Source organism: Pleurodeles waltl, chromosome 10, assembly GCF_031143425.1.
Source record: "Pleurodeles waltl isolate 20211129_DDA chromosome 10, aPleWal1.hap1.20221129, whole genome shotgun sequence".
Taxonomy (NCBI): domain Eukaryota; kingdom Metazoa; phylum Chordata; class Amphibia; order Caudata; family Salamandridae; genus Pleurodeles; species Pleurodeles waltl.
The window spans coordinates 829,801,947-829,828,433 of NC_090449.1; the positions used below are offsets into that span (position 1 = coordinate 829,801,947).

The 26,487-nt window shown below is 43.0% G+C and overlaps 1 protein-coding gene across 2 annotated transcripts in view; it reads right to left on the reverse strand.

Moving 5' to 3' along the window:
* LANCL2 (LanC like glutathione S-transferase 2) overlaps window positions 1-26,487 on the reverse strand; it is a 233,752-nt gene that overhangs the window by 53,042 nt on the left and 154,223 nt on the right. For both annotated transcript variants that reach the window (XM_069211503.1, XM_069211502.1), the window contains one exon: window positions 10,027-10,203. In XM_069211503.1, the coding sequence (XP_069067604.1) occupies window positions 10,027-10,203 (177 nt within the window). The remainder of the gene's footprint in view (window positions 1-10,026; window positions 10,204-26,487) is intronic.

Here is a 26,487-nt window from a genome sequence, read left to right on the forward strand (position 1 = left end):
GCTGCCTCACTACGTGTTCTTACCTCAAGGCTGAGGAATACTGGCTTTGAAAGATTCATTCGGGCATTTTTAGGACCAGAACATAGAAAACTGGGCACGTTGTTTAATATTGCACAAAATACTACGGTCAGACTTTAAGCCATGTTTTCAACACTGGCTGGCCACGCAGAAGTCAAACAGACGAAATCTCATGCTCAAGTAATCAGTTTTAATAAACGTTTTACTGGTTTGGTAAAGTAACACTCAACCCAACAGATGGAGGCGCTGAATGAACAGCTATATTCCAACTCTCTTTTCAGAATACTTTTAAAATAATTATAAAAGAAGATAAGGTTGAAGACTAACTCCATGCTCATATTATGTAAAGCATTTTTCCGTAGACGAAGCCAGCTATTATAATTTGCATTTAAGGCATTTAATTCATGCCATGAAATAGCTTTTAAGGGACAGTATGTTATAATTGAAGCTTTTCTGGCCCATTCTGTTTTTATCAAGCCAAACGCTAATCTGATCAGCGCTCGGGCTGACGACTGCGAGAAAACAAAACATTCGCCTAAATAGATTGCACTGGGCAAGCACAAGCCAGGAGCAGTCTACCATGGACCACCTCTTTGCCATAGCTTAGAGCTGGAGGAAATGTTGCACTTAATACTTCCAAAATATGGAGGAAGGACGGGCGTGTGAGCTCGCGGGCTAATGCAGACAATGTAGCCAAGTGCGGTACTAGTTTTGGCTTTAAGTAGTTATGTGAAAACGGTGACCCCCCCCTCTCTTATCTGACAATATGCTCAGCTCAGATATTTATATACAGTGGCCCTGGTAATAAGACCTCCGTAAAATGTTCAGTTCCATTCTTTTGAATTTTTTTTTTTTTTTTAACACCAAATATTATATATGTTTTTCAAACGTTCACTGGCAGGGAGTTAAGGTCACAGTAAGGCTTCAGGGCCAAAAGTGGACGTTTAAGGCTGCCCCTGCTGCGTCTAGCCAGGACGGTGTTATCGGCACAATGTGAGAAGCTGGCGTGGCCTTGGGTAACACGACCTGTCACCCGTAATGCATTACTTAAATCTGCAACATGCAAATTAAACTGCAAGGAGCCTACCACGCAACATTGCTTCAAGCTCTTATTTGTATTTATTGTGCCAGAGATATTATTGCTCTTCCCTAGCTTAACAGAGACCCTGGTGTCCTGATACAGTCGGCGTATGGCCCTAAGTGCCACGGCTGGAAGTCCCTATCGATGTAGCTTGCTCTTTAAGAGGCTCCTATTTGTGCTGTCGAAAGCCGTTTGCAATGAAATAAAACCTGGACAGAACGGAGTGCTGCAGGGGGCAGTGCGGGTTTCAACCAGCATTGGAGTGGTTAAAATAATAGCAATTGTTGCTGTCTAGTGTTGAATTTTCGGTGTTTTGAGCTTTCAACTTAAAGTCAAGAATTCTGTCCTGTACCTTTATACCGACGGTGACTGGTTTAAATCAAGACACAGAAACGCTAGTTACCAGCCAGGCTTATTGGCTTTGCTAATGCTTCTTGTGTTAATGACATGAGCTCTGTCAACATGCTAAATCTGTCAGAGGAATCTGTAAGTTATAACGGAAGTTCAATGACAGAGCTAGGTATAGGTCAGAGTACTGGAATTTTAAGTGACCATACCACAGTACGATTGATGTCTCCTTAAGTGGTGCTCCACAGCAATATGATTGGAGAACACCCTAACCCTCAAGTATAACCCCCAATGCTTTCCATATCGGTCACACTATATACATGCACTTTACTAACCATGCATACCAAACTGAATAAGCGCTTTCTCTATTGCACCAACACAGCAGAGGGGCTACACCAGTGACTTGAAGCCCGTTACAAACGTTTTAACACAAAATAATGCAGTGTTTGTTCATCAGCAAAACTCCAAAAAGTAACAAACAGAAGTAATGGTGAACCCTGGAAGTCAATCTGTGGTGTCTTTTTATTAGGCCGAAGCTGTCTGGTTGCAAAGATATATTGGAGACATGCTGCCCATTGCTTACCATTAACTTTGTGTTTTGTACCTCACATTTACTTGCCCATTTGCTAGCTTTGTTTTAGGCTATCCATCATGTCTTTGTCCCTTCCTGGACCATAGCTTATTTACCACCACTCTGACTAGCTCGTTTTATTCTTCCACGTGGGCTCACTTTCTGGGAACTCTTTTTTCTTTTTCGTGAGGCACTCCACAAGGGTACCTGTGTTTTCAGTTGTCTTCCTTGTTTACTAGTTCAGGAAGCAGTAAATGTGCAGTATTTCTCTGAAAAGATTCCCTGTCTTCTATCTTTCAGCTTGACTGATTTAATTATCTCTGCCACTATCAGTCAATATCGCAAGCCAATGAAGAATGATGTTCTGTCTACAAGCTTGTATATTTTGGTCAGTGTTCTTTTCTAATAGCATAACTTAAAGAGGTGCTGAAAGAAGAGGAGTGGGGGAGGTATGCCGAACCACCCCCAAAATAACCTTGCTAAACTTCAGAAGTGAATGAGCAATAAATAGGTCTTTAAAGTGTGATTTTAATTTGTCACATTTGCTGTGCATTCAAAGACAGAGGACAAATATTATGATCTGTCTTCCAAGATAGCTTGGTGGTTACTTTTCATTCTCTGACTGCAAAGTCAGAGGCTTTATGTAATTATCTAAAGGGCACTGGGGGTGTTGAAGCAACGGCTGTAGGATGTTAACTTTTTCTATCACATGGCAAAATTTAAATGCCTGTAAATGAACTATCAAATTATTTCACAATATATCAGAATAAGAAGAGCTCAAATGAAGCACGTTTTTGTAATTTTGAAGTGTGGAGGACACAAATATTTGAATATGATAAAAACAAATCAGTACATTAGGTGATGTTGCTTTGCACACATTATTGTTTGTGCGCTGTATAGTTTTATCAGTAGAACTGAACGTATGTGCAAATATAATGGTCATTTTAATTAAAAATGTATTGTCTGTAATGGCACTGGGTCACTGCACCATACTTTTGTAATATATTTGAGACAGTGTGTTCCAAAATGTACCACCAGCTACATACTACAGCTTTACAACTCTCCTGCTGAATTTATTGTCTATGCTTGTTTTTTGTGCATCACATGGATTTTTCGCAATCCTGGTGAATTCATTGATATACATTAATGGTAGCACCCTACTATGAAAAAATATTCCAGTACCACCATCAGATGCCAATTGTGAATTGCCAAATCATGCATGTGCCCTTGTTGGTACACATCTTTTCAATTATCCTGTTTCTATGCAGGTCCTGAAGAAAGAAGGGTGCTGTAATTTAAACATAATTTGCTCAAATATCTGGTGTGCACTTCTCAGCTTTTACTTCAGTATGGAGTGTTATCACACAAGTGCTGAAAAAGACTAGTCTTCATCAATGAAACATAAATATTGTATTATTTGTAATTCACTTCTCAACAAAACATTCTAACAGATTTTAATAGTATCCACTGAAAACAGTGCAGGGACACATTCAGATGACTGTTTACAAGTATCTAAAACTACACAGTAATATAATCGAACACAATAAAGGAAGTATGTGCAGAGACATTTCAAATGACAATTATATAAACCACCCAGTATGATCTTTGTATCTGCAACACATAGTGCAAGTCTTGAGAAATGTGAGGCTCTTTGTTAGATTTTATAGCACTTGCTACTATAACAGAGCCTGTTTCTAATAAGATGAGAAACCAAAGGAATAAGGAGATTGTGAGGCCTAAGACTCTATTTCAACTATTCAATAACCAAGTTATTTCCTTTGCACAATTGACTCTCTAAAGGTAGCAATAGCAAGCAGATAAAGCTTACCTCATGGTGAGGTAGAGGGGCAGCGACTCAAGATACAGCATAGCACAGTATTGTCAAATCTGTATCTGTTCTAGACACTAGGGCACAATTTAGAAGGCAGTATGGAACAAAAACCTCAAAATAACTCCACGGCTTAAAGTCCACACAATATACATCAATCACTCCACCTTCACCCACCTTACATCCATCTGTGCCCTGACCTCCCCCGTGCTAGCACCAATGTAGCCCTTGGCCATAGTACAGACCACACTTTGTGGCCCATGGGAAAATCTTTGCAAGTATTCATACTGTACAGCATCACTAAAAACCATTGTCAAAACCAATAGGTCCCAAAGGCAAGACCTGTTGTCTTTGCCAATACGTGTTAGAGTGGGTTCTGCTGTTGTGAAGAAGCAAGCTAAACAAACCAAGAAAGTGACACTGAAAAGATTTGGATGGATTTTGAGTTTTGTGAGTTGCAGAATCACCAATTCCAATTTCTGTAAGTGCAATTACAGTCCAAATTCCAACAGGACTTGGGATAACATGTCTAGAGAGTAGCCACAAAGGACATACCTAACTTCAAATATGTGAAAATGATTTTAAAATGGCATGTCTTGCACACATCTACGTATGATATGGATACCAGTCAAAGGGGTGCACCCCTGAAACTACTACATTAACATAATGTAAAGTGGTCTACACAGTGTGATTGTTTTCATTATAAGTAAATTATATTTCTATAGCATTTTCTGTTCATGCTATTATTTAACTAAAACAATAAAGGTTCAAAGATAAATCTGTTCCATATAGACCGGAAGCCATCATCCCAGAGTTGAGCACATCATGGCCTTCTCTGCAAAAGAACACTAAGGGTCTGATTTAAAACTTGGTAGAGGGGAATCAGGTCCTAAACCTGTTAACACACCACAGTCAAGTATGATGACTGTTAAACATGACAGCTTTTTTCCCACAAAGTTTTGGCTGCCTCCCTCCATTTTCTGACCTTGTGTTTGCTGGCTTTAGGACTCTGGGCACTTTACCTATGCTAACCAGTGCTAAAGTGCTTGTGCTCTCTCCCCTAAATCATGGTAACATAGGCCCATACCCAAATGGCATATTTAATTTACTTATAGGCCCCTAGTAAAGTGCACTACATGTGCCCAGGGCCTGTAAATTAAATGCTACTCGTGGGTCTGTAGCACTGATTGCGCCACCCACCTAAGTAGCCCCTTAACCATATCTCAGGCCTGCCACTGCAAAACCTGTGTATGCAGTTTTAAACTGCCATGTGGACCTAACAAGTTGAACATCTTGCCAGGCCTAAACCTGCCCTTTTTATACATACAAGTTACTCCTAAGGTAGGCCCTATATGACCGGCAGGGTGCAATGTATTTAAAAGGCAGTACATATACTTTAAAGTTGTACATGCCCTGGCAGTGAAGCATTCTCAAATTTGTTTTTTAATACTGCAAGACCTATCCTTATAACATCTTATTTATAAGAGTAACTCCCAATCTGTGAGAGATAAGTTTGTCAAGTTTGGTGACTCTGAGATGTGAAAATGGCACTTTTAGAAAGTTGGCATTTACTTACTTTTCTTACTTTAGCCAGTCGGTGCCTACTGCCTGTCTCCAATACACGACTGAGGTGTGGTGCCAGCTGGACTTGTGCATTTCCTCTAGACAGTCACAAACAATGGGAGCTTAGGTGTGACTGATAGGCCATCAACATCCTGATAAGCCATCCTGCGCAGGATGGGTGCGAGAGGCTGACATACCTGAAAGAGTAGTGTCCTGCCACACACAAAGAGCTAGATTACCCCTGGTAGGGGAGAAACAAAGGATCTCTGTGCACTTCAAAGACCTTTCTTTGAAGGCTCCCCCACTTCAAAGGCACACCTGGGTATACGTACTGGACCCCTGGTACCACCGACTCAGTACACTTCTGAACCTGAGGACCAAGAAGGACTGCTGGGCTGCTGAGGGGACTGTCACTCTGCTTGACTTTGCTGGTCTCCTACTCTGCTGTGCCTGTCCTGCTGCTTTCTGCCCTCCTTGCCTGGGAGTGAGAAGGACTAGACCTGCATCTCTACATCCCCAGAACCAAAGTGACTGCAAGGGCTTGCTGGCTTGTCTCGTGTTCTGAAGTCTCAGGGACATCAAAGACTTCTCTTACATCTACAAACAGGACTTGAACTTTGCTTGCTGCAAGTCTTGCTCTGCCAATTGGTGCCAATCCAGTCCAGGACACTTGGAAGTGGATATAAAGTGCTGCATCTGACACAACCTGTGCATCAATGCCATTCGGTTTGGAACCAACGCATCGCCTGCTGCGAGATTGGGATTGACACATCAATGCTGCAGGGACCTTACCAGCGCATCACACTTGGAACTGCTGCATTGCCTCTCGTGAACCCCCGCTTTGAAACCAATGCATCACTGCAACTGTGTGAAGAAGACGATGCATCGCCCCTCCAGCTTGGATTAACCCAGCGCATGGCATTTGGAACCAGCTCACCGTATTCCAAACTGACGAATCACGGCAGTTGCATAGAGAAATCAGACGCAAAACCCCAACTGCTTGGGGATCATCAATGCATCACTAGCTACGACAAGAATTAAGGTACTGTTGCTCAGTGAGTCCTGCTTGGGTCCTGTAGCTGGCCTGCTCTCCATCGCGGACAGCCTGAACTCTTGACTTTGTCCCGGTCCAGCGCGACCAGTTATCCCAATAGGTGCTTATTGCTTCGAAGTGCTACTTGTACATTTATTTAATCTATACACATTTATATATATATATATTTTTTTGTTGTTTTGCTCTTGTTCTGCTCATAAAAATATAATCTATTTTTCTAACCTGGTGTGGAGTCTTTTTGTGGTGTCTTCACTGTGTTGCACAAATACTTTACACATTGCCTCTCAAGTTAAGTCTGACTGCTCTGTGCCAAGCTACCAGAGGGTGACCACTGGTTAACTTTTAGTGTGTATCTGAGTTACCCTGACTAGGGTTGTGGTTCCTGCTTTGACATGGTGCATACCTCTCCCAACTAGAAACCCAATTTCTAACATACTGACTGTCCTTACCTAAAGCAGACATACACTTACATTTACATTTCACACCATCTGCTGCAAGCTTTGCTTAAAGGGGAGGTATAGAACCAAAGTTAAGGATAATTGTTAGTTATGATTGAAATTATCAGGGTGAGCAATTCTCAATTAATGCCCTCCATGCACGCCCCTGATCCAAATCCGTAAACATGAGCAATTGTTGAAATAACTTGACACTGCGGTAGCACATATACCCTAAGGTAGAAAATATTGCCTCGTATATTCAGCAGCCATCAGTACAAACACAGAAAGAACATAAAATGCAAAACTATAGATGAGTAAAACTGCCAGCACCTGGTAAACCCTCACATCTTCCCTAACACTACACAAACACAGATTCTTTTTAACACTGTCTTCCATCAAGGGAGCCTCTGACTGCCTACTCTGCTGACACCTGCTGACCATCACTGTTTTACAAATAATTAAAATTCACAGACCAATACTGCTTCCAATAAAGAGAAGGACTCTAATTTAGTCAGACCAAAAATTAACCAATACTGGTTATCTGTGCTAGAATGACTAAGGACATGATTTATATTTTGGCAGACAGCATAAACATGGAAGTTTATATTATCCACCATATTGACAGCCCGCCTGCTCTACAATCGAATGGACCGACATGTTTCTGCCGGCTGGGGTGGAAACCTTACACCGATGGCTTGATGACCTTGGGGCCGTTAGTGTAAAAACCTCAGACCTTTAGCCATATTTAGAGCCGCTGGTTTTCTTTTCAGAACTGTCAGGAAAAGCCTAGTGGTCCAAAACAGAAAAAAAAGAAGAATGCCACTGATGCCCTGGAAGAAAACTCCCAGAGTGTCAGGGTTAATAGTATTTTCTTTTTAAAAAGAAAAAAGTCCAGCTTTGGGAGCTTGTTTTTGTGAAACAAAAACGTTTGCTGAACTACAGCATAAAACATGGTAGCCACTCAGTAAACTTTTAGTGCCCTTCTGAGGAACCACTATGGCTGCGGCTTTTTTGAAGGCACAGAGATCGCTGCTAGGCTGATTGAGATCTCTAAATATGGCATGATGACCTCCTCCAATCTGGTGGATGGTAATCACCTCTGCCATCCTGTTGGACGACCCCCATCAAACTCTAAATGAGGCACTAAGTGCAAATGTACCACACTAGCATCAGCTCTTGCTCACAATACATCTTCGGTACATCAGTAGGCTCTATATCCAGCTGCTGGCAGATGCCTTTCAAGCAATAGTGATGTGCACACCTCGGAACGCCACACACTGAAACAATATGGTGCATCACTAACGCACCAGAAACTAAACCCAATGCTTTCAAGCTCCAATATCGGCGTGTAACTGCAATGGGTCCTCTGAACAGCACGTTTCACCATCCAAGATTTTCACTGCAAAGCTCCATTAGATATTTTTACAATACCACAATGCATTATGCCAAGCTTTTACCCGAGCTCAACATTCTTCTGGCAAGTTTGTCAGAAAAGTCTTTCTAGATGAATGAAGTCACAGCCGTGCTTCACTGCAGAGCAATATATGCTGAAAACTGTTAAATGCTACACGAGGGAAAGACATTTGTATTAATAAATGGTAGCAAATTGCAATATATACCATGATTTGCAACATGAGCAGCCCACTCCGCTCTATGCTCCTACGCAAGGGAAAGAATGGAGTGGCAGTCTGTGACAAGGTATGCCATGTGCAGTTTTTCACAGTGACTCAATGCTGCTGCATCTGCCACCTCCTCAGTCCCAAAGTTTACCTGATTAACATCGGAGAGAAAGGGAGGGGGAGAAAGCGTAAGTGCACTGCACGCCCCAATACTTGGACAATTAATATCGGTGTGTGTGCGAGAAATGAAACTACTTTTGGTTTTCTTAGCAATCACAAAATCTAACACTAACGGTAAATTGCTGAACGAGAGCAGCTTAATATCTATATTTAGCCTTAGGGTATCACTATTCCTCCCCCTTTTTGCCTTTAGCCTTTTCCCCCACTGAGTCCGAGGGGAGGGTATATCTAGTTGTCTAGGTAAGTAGCTCAGACACCACAGAGCTAGATGGCAAACCTACCTTCCATGCTGCTGCCACACACCTCCGAAGGGGACTTACTACATTTTAAAGCTCTTCTGTACCATACACTTCCTGGTCACTAGGCTCAGCGAGGGCAGTTTCTGGTTGTTCATCACTAATCAGGCGTTCCTAGTCAAGACTCCTAACATCGCCAGGATGCCAGTCACCTATCGTTAGATTGGGACCAGATGAATGGAGACTCCTTCACCAATATAGTCACACTATCGCCGCCCTAGGACCTCCAGTAGAGGCAGTGCTTAATTTGTGCTTGTTACTTCCGGTGCTGAGCACCGGAACTTATTTTTGAGGACCGGCGCTTATTCTTCTGCCTCAAGCATTTGCTGCGAGCAAATGACACATAAAGGAAAGATGGAGGAAGGGAAAAACGAAAAAGCGTCACAAAGGGAGAAAGCAGAAAGCTGCAAGAGTGAGCTGAAGGGGCAGGCAGTGGCTGTAAATGGATTAAAGAGGCCCGAGATGGCTTCAGGATTACACTGCCTCGGTATTCCGTGCTCGCACATTTAATTGCAGCAGCCGCGTGTTTAAGAGGAGGGCTTTGGACAACGGCACGTTTTTATTTACAAATGAAGCACCGAGTAGAGGCAAGAATTGCATATTGAATTGGGCAGATCAGCTCTCTTTACAGCAATGTGCAACAGAGTATACTTTTCCCCAACAGAAGGATTTTGTGATGGAGCTAACTGCTACGACCTGCCGAGTCCATCTGTTCCGCCAGAACAGCTTTCCCCAAGTGCCACTGCACTCAAAACGTAAAGAGTGTGCAGTATGTCTAACTCCAGGCACCAGAGAGTAGAACTTCACTGGCATGTTCAGCCTGCCTTATGAGACCAGTAAAGGCAAAGTGCAGACACTTTTCATTTTAGCAACCAAAAGTGAAATCAGAGAACGATATTATGACATCAACGAAATGAAATAGAGGAATACACCAAGTAAATATACTGTTGTGAAGTTATGGTTCAAAAATGTTCCAAGTAACACCACTAAACAAACTGCATAAACGTGCAATCGTGAGATAAATCTTTTACCTTACAAGCTCTATAGAGGTACTTTTTGTCCTGGGTTAAATGATAAAGAGAGAGGAAGGCATAACCGTTGCCAGCAGTCCCATGGCAAATTCCATATCCTTTCCTCAGCAGGCCCCTCTGCCAAATGATGTCACTGCATTCAATGGCATCTTTCAAGTATTTTTCTTCCTTAAAAATCTATATGGAAAGAAAACAGTATTAAAAATATTTTTTCTTATAAACTTCCATTAAAAGCTACAGGCAATAGAGATCTGCAATTACAATCTTTACCTTAATACCATGGGGTTGGGTAAACTTGGAGACTGGAAGGAAGCAGTGGCTTGACCTAATCAACATGATAGTGCATCTAGCGAGCGAGTGCTGCGCTTTTTCAGGTGGGTTAAAGAAAGAATTCCCCAAGGGTATTTTGAAAACATTTGGCTAAATGGTAAGTTATACAAGTTTCCCCTTGGCTTAATAGCAATGGGACCGAATCACAAACGCATTTATAAATAAGGGAAGTAATACTACCAGCATACTTCTTATGTACTCTTACATGCCTTTGTGAATCCTCCCTGAAATGTCTAGTTCCCTATTAGTAAGAGGGCACAGTCATTAGGTCGAGCATTAGAGACCTCTTGTATATACTTTAGTATATACTTCTATACTTCTTTGTGGGGTCTCTGCTTTTTCACTGGTTTGTTTCAGTGCCCTTAAAAAATCCTTGCTTGCTAGTGGTCAATGCTGGCTCTTTGTCCCACCTTTTCCACAGTTGTACACTCCCCTGGAGCATGGCCCTAGTACTTGTACCCTTCCACTTGTGCCTATGTAGCATGTGCTTAGGGCTTACTCTTATCAAAGGCTAATAGCATTTGGCCAGAGTGCTGGATGCTTCAGTGGCTCCAGGCTGTTTCTGTTTACAGGGCTCTAGTCTATTACTTATTTTCATCTGCAGTCATGTGTGACTTTGTTTACTCCTTTCTTTACTCTCCTTCGTGCATTTTCTGTTCTTGCATTTCAAGTGCTTGTTCCTTTTGTCTGTCTCTGTGAGCTCACGGCGTCGCTTTGAACTGGCCGCTTATTTCAACTGTTTTACTTTTTATTTTCAGTTTGTGTGGCAGGAAAACACTAATAGCTCTAACTCGAGTGAACGCAAAACCCATTGCAGTTCAAATGCTTGTTTTTGTTTGGCATCCGGGACATGTCTTCCTGCTTTTATGAGCTAAAACATGTCCCGGATTTCAAAAACAAATCCTCTGCTGGATAGGCGTCTAGCAAATGGACCCGAGAAACATGAAAGAGCTGGTCTCTCCCGCTGCCCATTCGCAGCATGTCACCATTTAAGAGGCACAGCAGAATCACAGGGAGGAGGGCTGGACGGAGGGACCAGCACATTCCGACCCTTTGCGGATCAGTGCTGCTCTGAGCTCTAACTCGGCCAAACACAAGACTGTTGCATTTCAAATGCTTGTTTTTTTATGTCGCTGAACCAAACCAAGCTCACATTATTGTTGTTTTCTCTCCTCTTTGGGGGTGCATCCTGTTACTTCTTCTGTAGGGAAGTTTGTGCCTCAGTTGGGATTTGCAGTTTTGTGCTAATCACTACACAGTGGATTTTTCTCCCCTCCCCCACCCCAACACCGTTCTCCAGGAAAGGTTTGTGAAATATGCTGGAGGAAAAACCGGCAGGGAGCAGCAAAGTATGCGTTAATAAAAGATAACCAGTATGCTTGAAGGCCTTCTTTGCTCTGCACTTGCTATAGTCCACCAAGATGTATTTACTTTTTCGTTTTTTAGTATGTCTTTATTAATATTATAGACCTGTCAACGTGACTAGTTCTGTGCTGCTGCTGTGATTCACACGTATATGTCCTCTTGCCTCTAAAATAGTGACAACTTTTTTTTATGTACAATTCATATCATACATACGTGATTTCTAAGCACTATAAATAGGTCATTACCAATTTAGTGTTTCACAGTTTATGTACTTCGTATTGACGGCATGCTGAAAAGCTGAGTCAGCCTGGCCAGCATTGGGTCACGTGACCTGAATATCACTGCATGTTTCAGTCAGTTGAGTACAATGCACTGAGCCATATTTAACAATATCATTCCTGTGTTACATTGTCTAGGTTTTTGCCACTTCGAAAAAAGAGGGGGGTAAGAGAGGAGGATTGGGCGGTCCAGTGTACACCCTCCCAACAACGTACTAATATGATTTGGTACACTGTTCCGACAGTGTACCAAATCATATTAGTAGGTTTTTGCCACCACACCCAGTCCCTGCGTTCTCTTTCCTAAAGAGCCCACCATGCCTAGTGAAGTATGTAAAAGAGGCTTCACCCCAAATATAGGGCAGAGAAGGTCGGTCGTATTTGTCACGTTCCAGTTTCTTAAGCGCATAGAAGCACTGGCTTTTAATACTATAGAAATTCACAGTTCTTTTTAGATGTTTGACTATCTTTTAATTCATACCAGCAAAGTGAGACTGAGATTGAGTGTTTTTACTCAGATATTTGCATTGCATTTTATTGTTCTCTGTATTTATCTTTCAATACATTCGTTTTATTGTTCTGAACATTTTGTAATGCATCATTGATGTATCTTCTGTTTTCGTGTAACAGTATTTTTGTACTTGCTTATTTAAAATATATATTTTTTAAAGTCACTGATTTAAAGTGTCTCTATCACAGGTGGAGCAAAAGTACTGCTCCTATTGCATTTCTGCAGAGAAGCCATTGAATGAATGAGCACCATGCCCTCTCGACCTTCTCTTCTGCCTCTCCGGCATGCGTTGCATTGATAGACAGTGTGAGAAGCTTGCTGTTTGTGAATGATGTAAGGCCTTCACAAGTACACAGACTTCAATTTCCTACATGCCTGGTGGCAAATTTGCTCAAATTTGCTCACACAGTGTACACTTTGTTAATAGAGCACTCTGCCTGGCCTGTGGCACCTCTCACTAACTGAATTTAGCTACAAGAAAATTGGGGTAATATCCACATCCGGGTAATAAAATAGGTATTTTTAGATATCAGAATTTTAAGGCAAGAAGACAGTGGAGGTGGTCCTAGGACAATGAGACCCCCATCAAAACAGTCAGCATGACATGGTCTTTCTGTCTAGGTCATCTCTCGGCCCCCACACTAGGTTGGGGAGACCCCAAAATAATAATATAAATTTAATAAATAAGAGAAACATTTTTATTTTTTGTTGCAGATTCAGGAAGAAGGGCAATGGAAGTGCTAGAGTTATGCAGGACCACTGGAATTATGTGGCAAGGATCAAATTATGCGGCAACATTGACCAATTGATGTGGCAAGAAAAGTACAGTTATGCATTTACAACACAAATAGCTCTAACTCAAGCAAATGCGAGACCTGTTGCATTGCAAATGCTTGTTTTTATTTGCAGTAACAGTATGTGACTTGTCCCCTGACAATTCCCATTCTAAATGTTTTGGGCCCAATTCACGCAGACAAGTTAGAGTGAATAAAAGAATACAATACGAACAGTGCTTTACGTATTCCAAAAGCCTTTGTGAATGCGCACCTATTAGCTTAATACATCGTTCTTAAGGATATCATAAAATTTTCCAGTAGTTCAGGGACTGACACCGTATGGAACAGCATAATTTTTCTATAAATTGGTTAATGTAAGTGCCTATGAGAAACGTATGCACAACAAACAAATATTCATTTCCACAACAGAGTAAAGTCTACCTGATACAGTATGGCATTGCACATTAGACAAAATGAAATCATAAAGTATGTGCCAGGCAATACGGAACAAGATAAATCTTCACTCTTTGTTCCTGACCCATTTATTAGCGTGGTAACATTTGTGAGGCAGGAAGTAAATATACCGCTTGAAAAGCGACTGCTGTGCCAGGCCAAAGCCATCATAAAACCGCGTACTTGCAATAAATCTCCCAGCATGTGGTGTTTCTAATAATATGATGCTCAAGGTGCCAGCCTGCCTGCCTGGGATTTGCGTAAGTATGCCAGTGTGAACGTCACTGAATGTTCCATTTATATTGCCCCAAAGATGCAGATCTGCTGCGTTTTCGAAACAACACTGGTGCTGCTGCATTATACCATAAACCGCCACGCAGGCGATTTAACCCACGGATAATAAATATTCTATTAACATACTGCTGCTATACTACAGCAAGCGGGAAGAGATGATGATTTTTTTAATCGAAAAAAAACCCACTTTCTGGCGAAAGTAACGATAAGTTTAAAACAAACGTATATGGATCCGTAGGGATATCAAATTCAACCTTTTGAAAAGGTCCCTTGGGAAGAGGACAGCCAGCGCCCGAAATGACTGCCTCGTGTCAGAGCTTTCAGCCAGTTGCCTTTTTGGTGGCCTGTTATGGTGCCCTGGGCAGTGTGAGGCATGTGATGACAGTGGACCACCCACGGGCCGGAGCATGAAACGGCGTTCCACCGTGGAGGTCGGAACACAGTGGCCTCCCCGACCTTCTCCCTAATCTGTGGCAACAATAGCACACACTCAAAGGCGGGTGGGGGCAGCCTAGAGTCCTAATAACAGGGATGGGGGTAGCACCGGAGCTTCTATGATGCTGAGAGGATGCTGAGCGGCGGCACAAAACTCCAGTGGGCTTCGGCTTAACCGGACCACCGCAATTCTTTCTTATGTTCACTGTGCCAAGGTTGGCCGGCAGAAGGCAATGGAGGATTGCTATGGAATGTATCCCTGAAGGGCCAGCGGCCTGCTGTCTTGAACCGTCCTTGAGACAGAGCAAGGCAGTCCATACAAAGCAACACTGCCTGTTTGGACAGCTCTACGGCAGAAGCATGGCAAAGAGGGCCAGTGTGAAATACCCGGTCTGAAGACCCCGAGGTTCATACAGCTTGTGACACTAGTTACAAAAGCACCATGGCTAACGTGAAAAAACGCAAGAAAAATTCCTTCAACCCCAATTGCACTATGAATAAGAAAATCCAGGAGCAGTGACAGTGGTCTCCACTGATGATACACTGATGAACCCTGCTGACGTCAGTCAGCACGTCCCATGCTGGTCTGGAAAGGAATAAGTCACATACTGAAGTACCATTTGACAGTTCCATGCTCGCTGTAAGGGTTTTTTGGGATGAGTGAAGAGTGAGGAAAGGGGCTTAGAGATGACTAAGCAAGGTGAAGACAGCAGATAAAGAATGTCCGAGATAATTACTTCAGTAAATTAACTGATTACTTTCAAGGAAAGTGCAACAGTTTTTTGCAACAGGGCCCTAGATAGATAGAGGTTTTTAAAACCTGCAGGGGGTGTTCCTTCGCAATTGACAGAAGAGTCTGGTAAGTAAGATGGAGGCTGGAATGACTGTGCGTCTGTATGTACCAGAGGACCTAACTCAGCACCTGGGCAAACATGCCTATTAGCTCCCTTTGAGGTTCCAAAAACACAATAAGAAGATAATATACTCTATTCAGGGAGTTAAGTCATTTGCTTCTGTTGCCCTGCTGTCCATCGTGCTTTAGATTTGCAGCCTGGGTCAATTACAACCCTTCCAGCACATGGCTGGTAGTGATGGAGAGCAGTCACAGCAGGGCACAAATCCTAAAAATAAATAAATGGGGGGACTAACCAAGTTAGACGGTATGTAAGTGACATCATGGCGAGTGACATAACAGCATGTGACATTGTACGTGGAATCATGTGAAGTGGCATTACAACCCATAGCCTCTCAGGAACCAACATCACAAGAAGTGACATCAGATCTTAAGACGTCACACACGTTAAGCAGGTCTTTGTGTGCCAACTAAATCTCAGGGAATAATAATAAGGGTAAGATAACTCTGGAGGTTAAAGTATTAGCTGGAGACATATGTGTTTTGTCTAGTCACAGTTTTGATTCAAAGTAGAATAGTATATTAATATGTCTTCTGCAAAGCACTTTATGTAATACGCACATAACAGATTTTTATTTGATGTAAATGGGTAAGTGGGTTACTGCTTTTAACACTGAGATCCTTTTTTTGCTTGCAGTTCATAAATTGTAAGTCGCAGTGAGCTATGAAGGACATGTCACTTCTACACCTTGTAACCCACACTGTCTTATGTAACACATCCTGTACACTGATTATACACATATGATTTATTGTCAATGCATAATATGTACGTGTGATGTAAAGCGCTCCTACACCCTGGATTGGGATGAGTTGTGCTGAAGAGCTATAAAAGAAATGAAACAAAATAGTGGTATTTAAATAATTGTGTAAATACTGTGACAGCCCAACACATCTGACATTCTTACAGTGCATGCTTATGTCTTATATACAGGGGCTGAACACAGCCAAAAACATCCCTCTCAAGTACCTGTGAAGAGATAAGCTGTGCGCCTTTGCTTCCCCTCCATTGCTTTTAGGTGTGAGGCTCTTGATAGCTCCCAGCCAGAACATTTCAACAAAAAGAGGCCAGATGGCCCCTTACCTTCGGCCCTTGTTATGGGCCCAGCTGGAATTTGACCTTTTACCACCCGCCCGCACAAGCTTAGATTATTTTTGTGGGACCCACATTCTTTCACGGGTAGACAGAGTCTATCCTGTGAAAAAGTGGGTAGACGCCATCTACCCATGTCTACCCTTGACTCGAGCCCTGAGTCACAGACTTCTCAGAGAGGCAGCATGGGGATGTTCAAGCACAGAGCTCAGCAATTATACAGAAACATAAATCAATGAATGTCTAGCCTAGCACTGCTCTGTGAAGAAATTAAAGCACTTCAATGCACACTAGAACGAAATGCTACACACTAGTATGACAAAATGCAATTCAGAGTTTTTAGGTGCTTTCTGGCAGTACTGTGCCTCTGCTGCCTCCCTTCATCTTCTCCCTGGATCAAGGATTCGTCCACCCCCACTGCTGGGCCTAAGTGATCCCCCACCCCATTGGCATAAGAGGCATTAGTGTGATTAAGGCTCAGGTGCAGTTTTCACTCCTGACGTTATTGTGCTCATTTATTACTGCTCAGTCTCATCTTTTAATCTTATCACAAATGGTAGATTAATCCTTGTTGAATAGGTGTGCCGGCCAGGCTCTCTCTCTTCTGAACCTGCACCCTCTCTTCTGAGAGGTGTGCGAAAGCGGGCAGCTACATTTGTGGACCCTGCTGCATCCACTGGGTCTACACTGGCTGTGTGCCAGGCAGGTGTGGTGTCAGCAGTTCTGGGTTGTCATGTACCCGATACCACCTCTGACGGATGTCGTAGCAGTCGGGCCTCAGTGACACTCGGAGGTGGAGCATCCTCCACCTGTTCAAGACAGAGGTAGATGTAGCCCTGCAAAGGCAAGCAGATGCAGCTATGCATGGGCCAATTACTTCTGGGCATATGCAGCAATGCCCAGGCCAGTTACTCTGGGCAGATGTGGACACATGCTGATTAGTTCTGGGCAGATGCAGCTGGGCACAGGGCGGTTACTTTGAGAGATGTGGTCACACACGGTCTAGTTATTCCTGGGAAAATCCAGCCCACACAAGATGGTTACTAGTGGGCAGATGCAGCCAGAGGCCAATTATTCTTGCACGCAATCACAGTCCTTATTAGGCCTCAGCAATCGTAATCACGATCTTCACAGTTTCAGCCAGGAACCACAGCAAAAAGACTGCATTCCAACAGATAGTGTGGTCAACAGATCGCTGTCCTCAGTCTTCTGATCTGGCTGCCCCACAGTCACTGGGGGCATGCTGACCTTTGCTTCACCTGGACAGACCTTTCTTCTGCAGGGTTGACAGGTCCCTCCCATCTCTCGGTAGGCTGCCAGACTTCTAGCGGTTCAGGACATGTTCACAGCTCTTCCAGGAGGACATCTACTCTCAGGTGATGCTTCCCCATTTCTGGAAAGCTGGCTGTCAGACAGACATCAGCTCAAGTTGCACAGCAATCCATTGAGTAATCTGTGGAGCACACCCCTCTTTGGCTAGAGAGGGCTTGAAACAGGAACTAGGTAGTGAGGTCCTACGTTTATAACCCACAATCAGACAGTAGATGTGTATCCACTATCTGCAGCTTCAGAACAGAGTTGAGGTGGTTCTCCTTCCAAGTATCCTTTCCAGGCTGCTTGCAAGATTTAGCTTTTGCGTAAAGTGATGCCTCATGCTTTGTATGTAAACATTTTATGTCAAGACAGGAGGCAAGCATTATGCAACAATCTTTTATTTACTCCTTCTGAGCAGCCCCTTTAAAGCTTTTCAAATAGAACCCTGAAACATCAAAACATACATCACAGTATTTAATATCATTACCTCTTCTGCATTTGTCATCCCCCTTTCAGCGGTTCATCATACCCCTCAATCTCTAGATACTGGAGGTTAGACTCAGATTATATTTACAATACTTTCTTTGATCCCACACAACCCTCAAATGCCATTTGCTTCCATAACACCCTTGGCATACCAGTGATCTGCCTTTTTCACCAACCTCTGCTTGCCTTTTTAGGTATCGACAATTTACAACTTTTACCTGTCTGTTGTTTTAAGACCTGTTGTGTACCATATCACCGCTAATACGGCTAGTCACAAAGTTAACTTACACTTGTGAATAAATTACATGTGTACGTTTACTCTTACACTTTTGAGACATTTTACAACTTTTAGCTATTCATCATTTATACATTTTTATCTACTCAAAAGTGTAGACTTACATGTCTCTGGAGCCAAATGTATTAGTGTAAGCTACTAATGCAAAACAGTAACAGTAGTAAGTCCCGCAGAATATGGGGGATACTGACACTGATTACCACTGATACTGTAACACCCTCCCATCGAAAATAATTGAAGCATGGATGTAATATTGCCACCTAGGTGGCAGAGATCTAATGTGTATCAATGTTATATATTAATTGTAAATGTAAAACATACCAAATCCTACAGCACTATTCATTTTAATTTAAAATGCAATTATTTGGAATATATACAAGTAAAATTATTTTGCTGATGTTTAAATTAATAAACAAATTCCATCTAAAGTAAATTTATATTATGTATTAACAATCATTAAACATGATGTACAGAATTGCAAGTACTTTAGTTATATTTTACAAAAAAATATGTTATATTAATTTTAAATGCAAAAAGGTTATTTGATTTGTTGCAGTTTTTCATACAGCACAAACTCTGCTTAAAGGCATTGGGGCTCTTTACCTGGAATCACAGGATGTCCATCTGACAATGGAACTCAAACCTAGATCCCCTGTTTTAAAGTCGGAAGCTTTGCTTGTATTTTTAGAGAGTAGTTTTACCATTAAGTTAGGTTTATTTATATTTTTAACAAGTTTAAATAATTTAATTTAGCATTATTTCCTATAGAGGTTTTTCTAAAGTCACTACTTCCATTATTTTCTATGGGAGGGTGTTGAAGTACTAGTGACTGACCATGTATTGTGCTGGACTAAACTGCATGCAATAAACTGAGTGCTCTGAACTGGAGTACATTTACTATTGTTTTTTTCCCTTTTTGGCTATAGTTACTTAAGTGAAGCTTGGGAATAGCTATGGGCTCAATCTTTCGTGTCCTCCCTAAACCCCTCCATAACACTTCTTTAACCCCTCCTTACTCCTCCCTAAAACCTGACCTATTCTTTTATTAAGCACGCACCATTTTCAACCACTCCCCGGTCACTCCCACATTTAGCACAAAGAAGCAAACGTACATCCGTGAGGCTCTCCCCATAGTAAAGATGGAAGATCTGGGGATGGAGATTTACACTCATAGGTTTGTGAATAGCATTTTGCAGTACTTCAGTAGTAATACTGTAGTACTACTAAACCTAATACAAAATGCAGCTTGTGTACAGGGCCCTATGAATGGTCTTTGGTTTAGTTGATCACTTATCACTGATTGGATTTCTTGTCAACCTCATTTGCTCCCTTCTTATTCAGTGGCTTTATTTCCTCTTCTTAGATTTGTCCCTCCTCTTGAGCACAGCTTCTTTACCATCCTGTTGGCCCGGATGCCTTGTAACCTTTCATAGCTAACATCCGGGAAACTACTTTTTTCTTTTTCTTTCAGCACTCCATAGGAGTGCAAGTATTTTTGTGCTCTCTCCTACATCTGCTCTCTCTCTCTTACATTTCCACCTCACACTGTCTTTGTTTGTTGCCCAACTCCTCCCCATCTCTTTCCGCTTTTTATTCAATCCTGTCTCCCACCGCCAGCTCCTCAGTTGTTCCCTCACCCCTCCATATTTGGAGTTGTTGCTTCGTCCACTCTGGGAGTTCAGTTACTCATCCTGCCTTCCTCCCATTTCTCTGCTGCTTCTCCATACCTTCATATGCCATTTTTTATGTTTAAATATATATCTATATTTCTACATGTTTGGAGGACCAGCGGCTACAATTTGCTTCTGGACTGCTCCTTTCCTTATAATGGGCTTTCAAGCGTCTTTTATTGTGTTTTAATTTACTGCTCCAAGAAGGATGTCTGCCATTTAAGAGTGGTAAATCGGAAGGAAAAGTGACACACACGCTGGAGCCAGTCACTTTGGCTGTTTTTAGTGACGCTGTTCATCATGAGTAAGAGACATTTTTTTCTTTTTGCTGATGCTGTTGACAATCGAAAACAAGCACTGGCAAAGTCAAAATGTCAACTAACACCTTTTAAAGGCAAGACCTATTGGCATTGCCAATGCTTGTTAATTAATGAAATGCCAGCATCCTGGTTATTCTATAATTAGACGGACCTCATTCTTAAATTTTCCCTTCTGGGTTCTATGCCTTTGATCTTTCTTGACAACTGAAACCTGACTCTGCTTTTCTTTTCACTCTTAATTTTGATATGTGTCAATAACACTATTTCTGGGGCATTCCATTACTTTTTTGGTCTTTACACACCTAGCCACTGGCCCAGTCTGTTCCTCCTTACTCTTACAAATTCTATCCTTCCTTCTTAGATCATTCCAAGCATTCTCTTTGTATTTGTCATTAACTTACCTTCAGTCACTTTATCTTTCTTCATTGGTCCTCTCTTATTTGTTCCTTTTTCATCCTTTGCAATTATTTCTTTCGATTGATGTTAACCAAATTTCAGATTTCAAATTCTCTTTCATTGCAACTTGCCTTGGTAATTTCTGCTACTCTTGTTTTTATCCCTTGTCTAAAAATTCCACAACGTTGGCTCTCACTAACTCACCAGTTATACATATATTACAGAAAATTCTGTGAAAAGCTACATAATTTTGAAGAAATGTCAGTTCTCTTCTCATCAGTCTGTGCTATCCACTCAGAACTAGGTCTGTGATATTTTGTTACAACATGTTAAAAATCCTGTTTAAACATTCAAAGTAACTCTGGCACCTTACCTCCAAAGTCTATTCTCAGCTGTGTATCATTTACTAACTTCCAGCGCATCTGTTCTATCTATTCAGCCTTCTACGGTAGCCTACTTCACAAGAAAAATCAAATCTCACATTTGAGCTTTTGTTGAATGTTTAAGGGCATGATTCAGAGTTTGGTGGATGGGTTACTCCATTACAAACATGACGGATATCCCGTCTGCCGTCTTATGATTCCCATAGCATATAATATGATCGTAATACGGCAGACGGAATATCCATCATGTTTGTGATGGGGTTACCCGATCCGTCAAACTCTAAATCAGGCTCTAAGTCTCTTTATGCAATTCTTAATAACTGTTTCTCTCAACCCACTACTTTTTCTTCACTATCGAAATGAAAACATTAATTTTTTTTACACTGTACTAATGCAATCTAACCCTTTGTCTGCTTTCCCTCTTTTCACTTCTTATCTAATGTCATTTTTACCTCAAAATCCATACTGGCCGTTTTTTATTTTACTCTTTACAAAAATAGTACCATGGTTCCTCTCAATACTTCCTCAGATTTTTATTGTATATTATTTCTTCCTACATGGTCGGAATGCAGTTTCCTGAACTACCTCTTCGTTGTTTCTAATTCTCTTTTACCGCTTATCCCAAGAGATTTCAGGAAAGCTCCCTTTACTTTGGACTGCAGCAGTACAGATTCTCCATTTTGTTTTCTATGTTAGGTCTGGAGCCAAGGATTATGCAGGATTTCTCTTTTTTCCTTCCTACTCCATAGCAGTTCTTTAAAAGCCAATACAGTTAAAATGGCACCAACGTTTCAGAAACCACATGTCCCAAGACAATCCTCTAATTACAGGTCACAGTCCTCCTCACAGTGTCTATTAGTTTGCAAGTATTTTATCCTTGCACTTAAGTACTGAATATGGGCTTTTCTTCTTTGGAATTGATTGCTGGGGGCTTATGTTAAACTTAATTGTTCTATGACTTATTACTTATTGCTTATATGCTGCATATTTGTGGAAATAGTATGCCATACTTGCTACTTACACTGTTAATCGCTTGCTTGGTGACCCTCATCCTGTAGTGTTCTTCACCCATCCCTTTACCACAAACATCCTCATCCCTCACAGCTCTGTCAGGCCAGGCGCAGCACACATGTGCTTCCTCTTTTGTGCTAGCGGTTATTAGCAATACTAGGACCGAGCCATGGGTGCATCACCTTTCTTGCTATGATGGTTCTCCTGGGAGTGGGGATGGTGTGCGTAGAGGCAGCTAAGAAGTTCAACCTTAGAGCTTGGTGGAGCTTGGCACCAGGGACTAGGACCACCAGAACTCTGGCATCACCAAACATGGCATAGGCTGCTGTGCCACCAGAATGCAAGGTCTGCCTTTACTATTGGCAGTGCAGTCTCACTATCTAAGGAGATGCATGTGTGTTGCCTAAGTGTACTGGCCTTGGTGTGAGCCTGCCATCCCACATTTCCATGCCCTGCAGACTCCACTCATAACCCCATACAGAGTCTGTGGGATTATCAGCTACCTGAGCCCTCTGGGGGAGGGGTGGGGACCAGCAAGTTTGGGGCTGTATTTAATAGTGCTTGGAGATGAGATAGTGAGGGCCTACATTCTACTTCCCTGACACAGCATCTTGATCCCTACCTGATGTTTACCACTCAGACCCCTCCTGTCTGCACACCAAAATACTTATCTGTATGAGAAGGTGGGGAGAGGACACATTAAAATGACAGATTCTCTGGTTAAAGAAATAGATGGTAAGTGAGGCCCTAAACCCCCTGGAAAGGAAATTATTGCTTTGTGCAGGGAGCAACATGGAAACAACCCCTCAGTGTCAGGAAAGACCCTTCTATTGCCTGTGGGACCTCCGAACCCTTGGGGCGCAGCGGGTTTACAGTGTTCAGCACTTCTAACAAGCACATGAAAAGAGAAGAGAGACGACATTCCAAGTGGGGATGCTTTCAAGTGTCTCACAAAACTCTTCCTCAAGAAGACACATAGGCCCTCATTCTGACCCTGGCGGATTGAATCCGCCAGGGCCGAGGGCAGCGAATGCACCGCCAACAGGCTGGCGGTGCATTCATGGGCATTCTGACCGCGGCGGTAACGCCGCGGTCAGAAACGGGAAACCAGCGGTCTCCCGCCGGTTTCCCGCTGCCCATGGGAATCCTCCATGGCGGCGCAGCAAGCTGCGCCGCCATGGGGATTCCGACCCCCTTCCCGCCAGCCTGGTTCTGGCGGTTTACACCGCCAGAACCTGGCTGGCGGGAACGGGTGTCGTGGGGCCCCTGGGGGCCCCTGCAGTGCCCATGCCAATGGCATGGGCACTGCAGGGGCCCCCTAACAGGGCCCCACATTGCTTTTCAGTGTCTGCTTAGCAGACACTGAAAAGCGCGACGGGTGCCACAGCACCCGTCGCACACCTTCCACTCCGCCGGCTCCATTCGGAGCCGGCATCCTCGTGGAAGGCGCTTTCCCGCTGGGCCGGCGGGCGATCTTTTGCAGATCGCCCGCCGGCCCAGCGGGAAAGTTGAAATGCCCCCCGCGGTCTTCTGACCGCGGGGCGGTGTTTGGGCGGTTTCCGCCCGGCGGGCGGCGTCCGCCGCCCGTCCGGGTCGGAATGAGGCCCATATTCTGTTACCCCATAACCTCAGCCATCCTTGGCACCAGTCTTCAGTATATAAGCAGCCAAAGGGACTATATCCAAATGGGGGCCCTGACCATGGCTCAGGTATGCTGAATTCTGAAGATCAGTACCACCCTAGGCCATCTAAGTGAATACCAGCAGAAAAGGTGGATAATAACATGGCCAGTAAAAACTGTAATCCCTTGAACAAGGTGGTCAGCTGATGACTGTGAGAGGAATGCCCTCATCTTTTATTAAAGGGGAAAGCACCTACAACACCTGAAATCGATCACAAGATTACATTTCTATTGAACTTTGTCAAAGACCCCAAGAAGGGTATAGGCAGATCTTGGCGATCATGCCAAGATAAGCAGTTAGACATACTGGTTCTGCTTACTAAAACTCTAGAAATGATGGAAGAAGCCAAAGTAAGAGGCACCTTGATTTTACCGGAAATTGTTTTGGGATGAGGCAGTGGGTGGCTTGGTTTCTGGGCAATGCCAATTGCACCCTGTTCAAGGGGCGGGAATGCCTCAGAAGTGGGGTAGTGGACGACAGAGTCCTATTGGTTAAAAACAAAGGTTGTCATTATGACTTCGGCGGATGGAAAAGCCTGTCCGCTGAAGTCCCGACGGACAGGTTGCCACCAGTGCAGCCTCCTTCCCGCGGGCCCCACTAAGAGTTTCCTGCTTTCTGGTATACCACTTTACAAGGGACTTACAAGTAAATTTAATATGCCAATTGTGCATATACCAATGTTACCATTCTTCAAGGGGGAAGTACATGCACTTTAGCATTCTTCAGTGGTGGTAAAGTGCTTAGAGTCCTAAGGCCAACAAAAATACAGTAAAAAAAGGGGAGGAGGTAGGGAAAATGTTTCAGGTACCCTGCCAAAAGGACTACTTCCAACATAGAGCCATTCTTGAAAGAATTGAGGACATTTTCTGCAGTACTCATCTCAATGGATAAGATGCAGTTCTCAATCGGAAAGGTCTCTGGAGCCAAGACTTTTAGTGGCCAGGTGAGGCAGGGAGAGCTCAACTAGCCGTTTTAACTTATGGAACTCCCAGAAGAACCAAAACTTCAAATAGGGCAGACATCATGAGGACCAAAAAGAGTTTGGGGTTTCATGCCCTCCCACGGCTGACTGTGGCAGAGGCAGTTGCTGAGACTTCAAAGACATCCTTACAGCTCCCGGACGTTCGAGTAAGGACTATCCATTTCTCATGTCAAAAACTGGGGAGAAGAGTTGCAGAGTTCCTCCTGGCTTGGCAGGCCCTATTGAGGGGAGTATGGGTACTGCAGATGGTATCAGTGTTTCAAATAAAGTTTTGTGTATCCCCAAAGCAACACTGACACCCTTGGCAGGTTTATTTTTGTCAGGAAGAGTGTAAGTGGACAGATCAAGAGGTGGCCAAACTGGTGGCAACAAAGGCTATCTCATGAACTCATTTCCATCCCAGGGGGTTTCCAAGCAACCTGTTCTTGGTTGAAAAAAGGACAGTAGAATCCACCTAATGATCACCTGTAGGAATTTCAAGGAGTTACTGGTGTACCAGCACTTCAAAAGGGAAGGTATCCATATTCTGGGGGAAGTCCTCCTTCGAGAAAATTGGATGGTTCTGGGAGACCTGAAAGTACACCTATCTAATGATGCTATTTTAACCTTTCACTCTTGCTTTCTGCAATTCCGGTGCTTGTCCTGAGTTTTTAAGTGCAAGGCCCTCACCTTTACCATCTCATCGCCACCATGGTGCTTTACCCCATACTCCTCAAACCACTAGCGGAGTATCTCAGAGCCGGAGTTCTAAGACTCATTGTTGGACTATCTCCTTGTGGATAAATCTACGGATCGACTGAGATCACATCACATAGTCTCAGTAGATCTGTTTCAATGCCTAGGGTTTGTGATCAATAAGGAGGAGTCAGAGGTGCTGCCATGACCATGACTTTTCTAGTGTTTTTAATAAACGTGTTCTTAGCCTTTTTAGAGCTTCCTAGACAGAAGATATTGAGCATCAAGAGAAAACACAAGAAAGCTCTCTAAAAGACACTATTTTTCTCAGCCAGATTGCAAGGATAGTGGGACATCTTTCTACACCCAGACAATTTTTCCTAACCCTCCTCCATTATTGGTGCCTTCAAAGCCTGAAGTCAAGCTATCGGCAAAGAGGCCTTCAGAGAAGGCATTGTGGTTGCAGGGGCAGGCGAAGGTAGAACACCAGTGTTACCGGGAGCACATGGAGTCCTGCAACGGACAACCCGTCTTCAGGAATGACCACACCTAATTATATAGTCAGATGTCAGTCATGCTGGGGGTCCTGCTGAGAGGATATTTCCACCTATAGATAGTGGTCTGTAGAAGAAATCTGATTGATTAGAGTTTCTGATGGGTTCATTCTGGGTGATGTGCTTAACAAGGAACAAAGAGGCTTGTTGCATCTTGCTAAGGACAGACAACATCTCTTCATTTAAGAGTATTACCCACTTAGGTGGGACAAGTTCAAGAATGTTGACAGAACCAGCCACAAATCTCT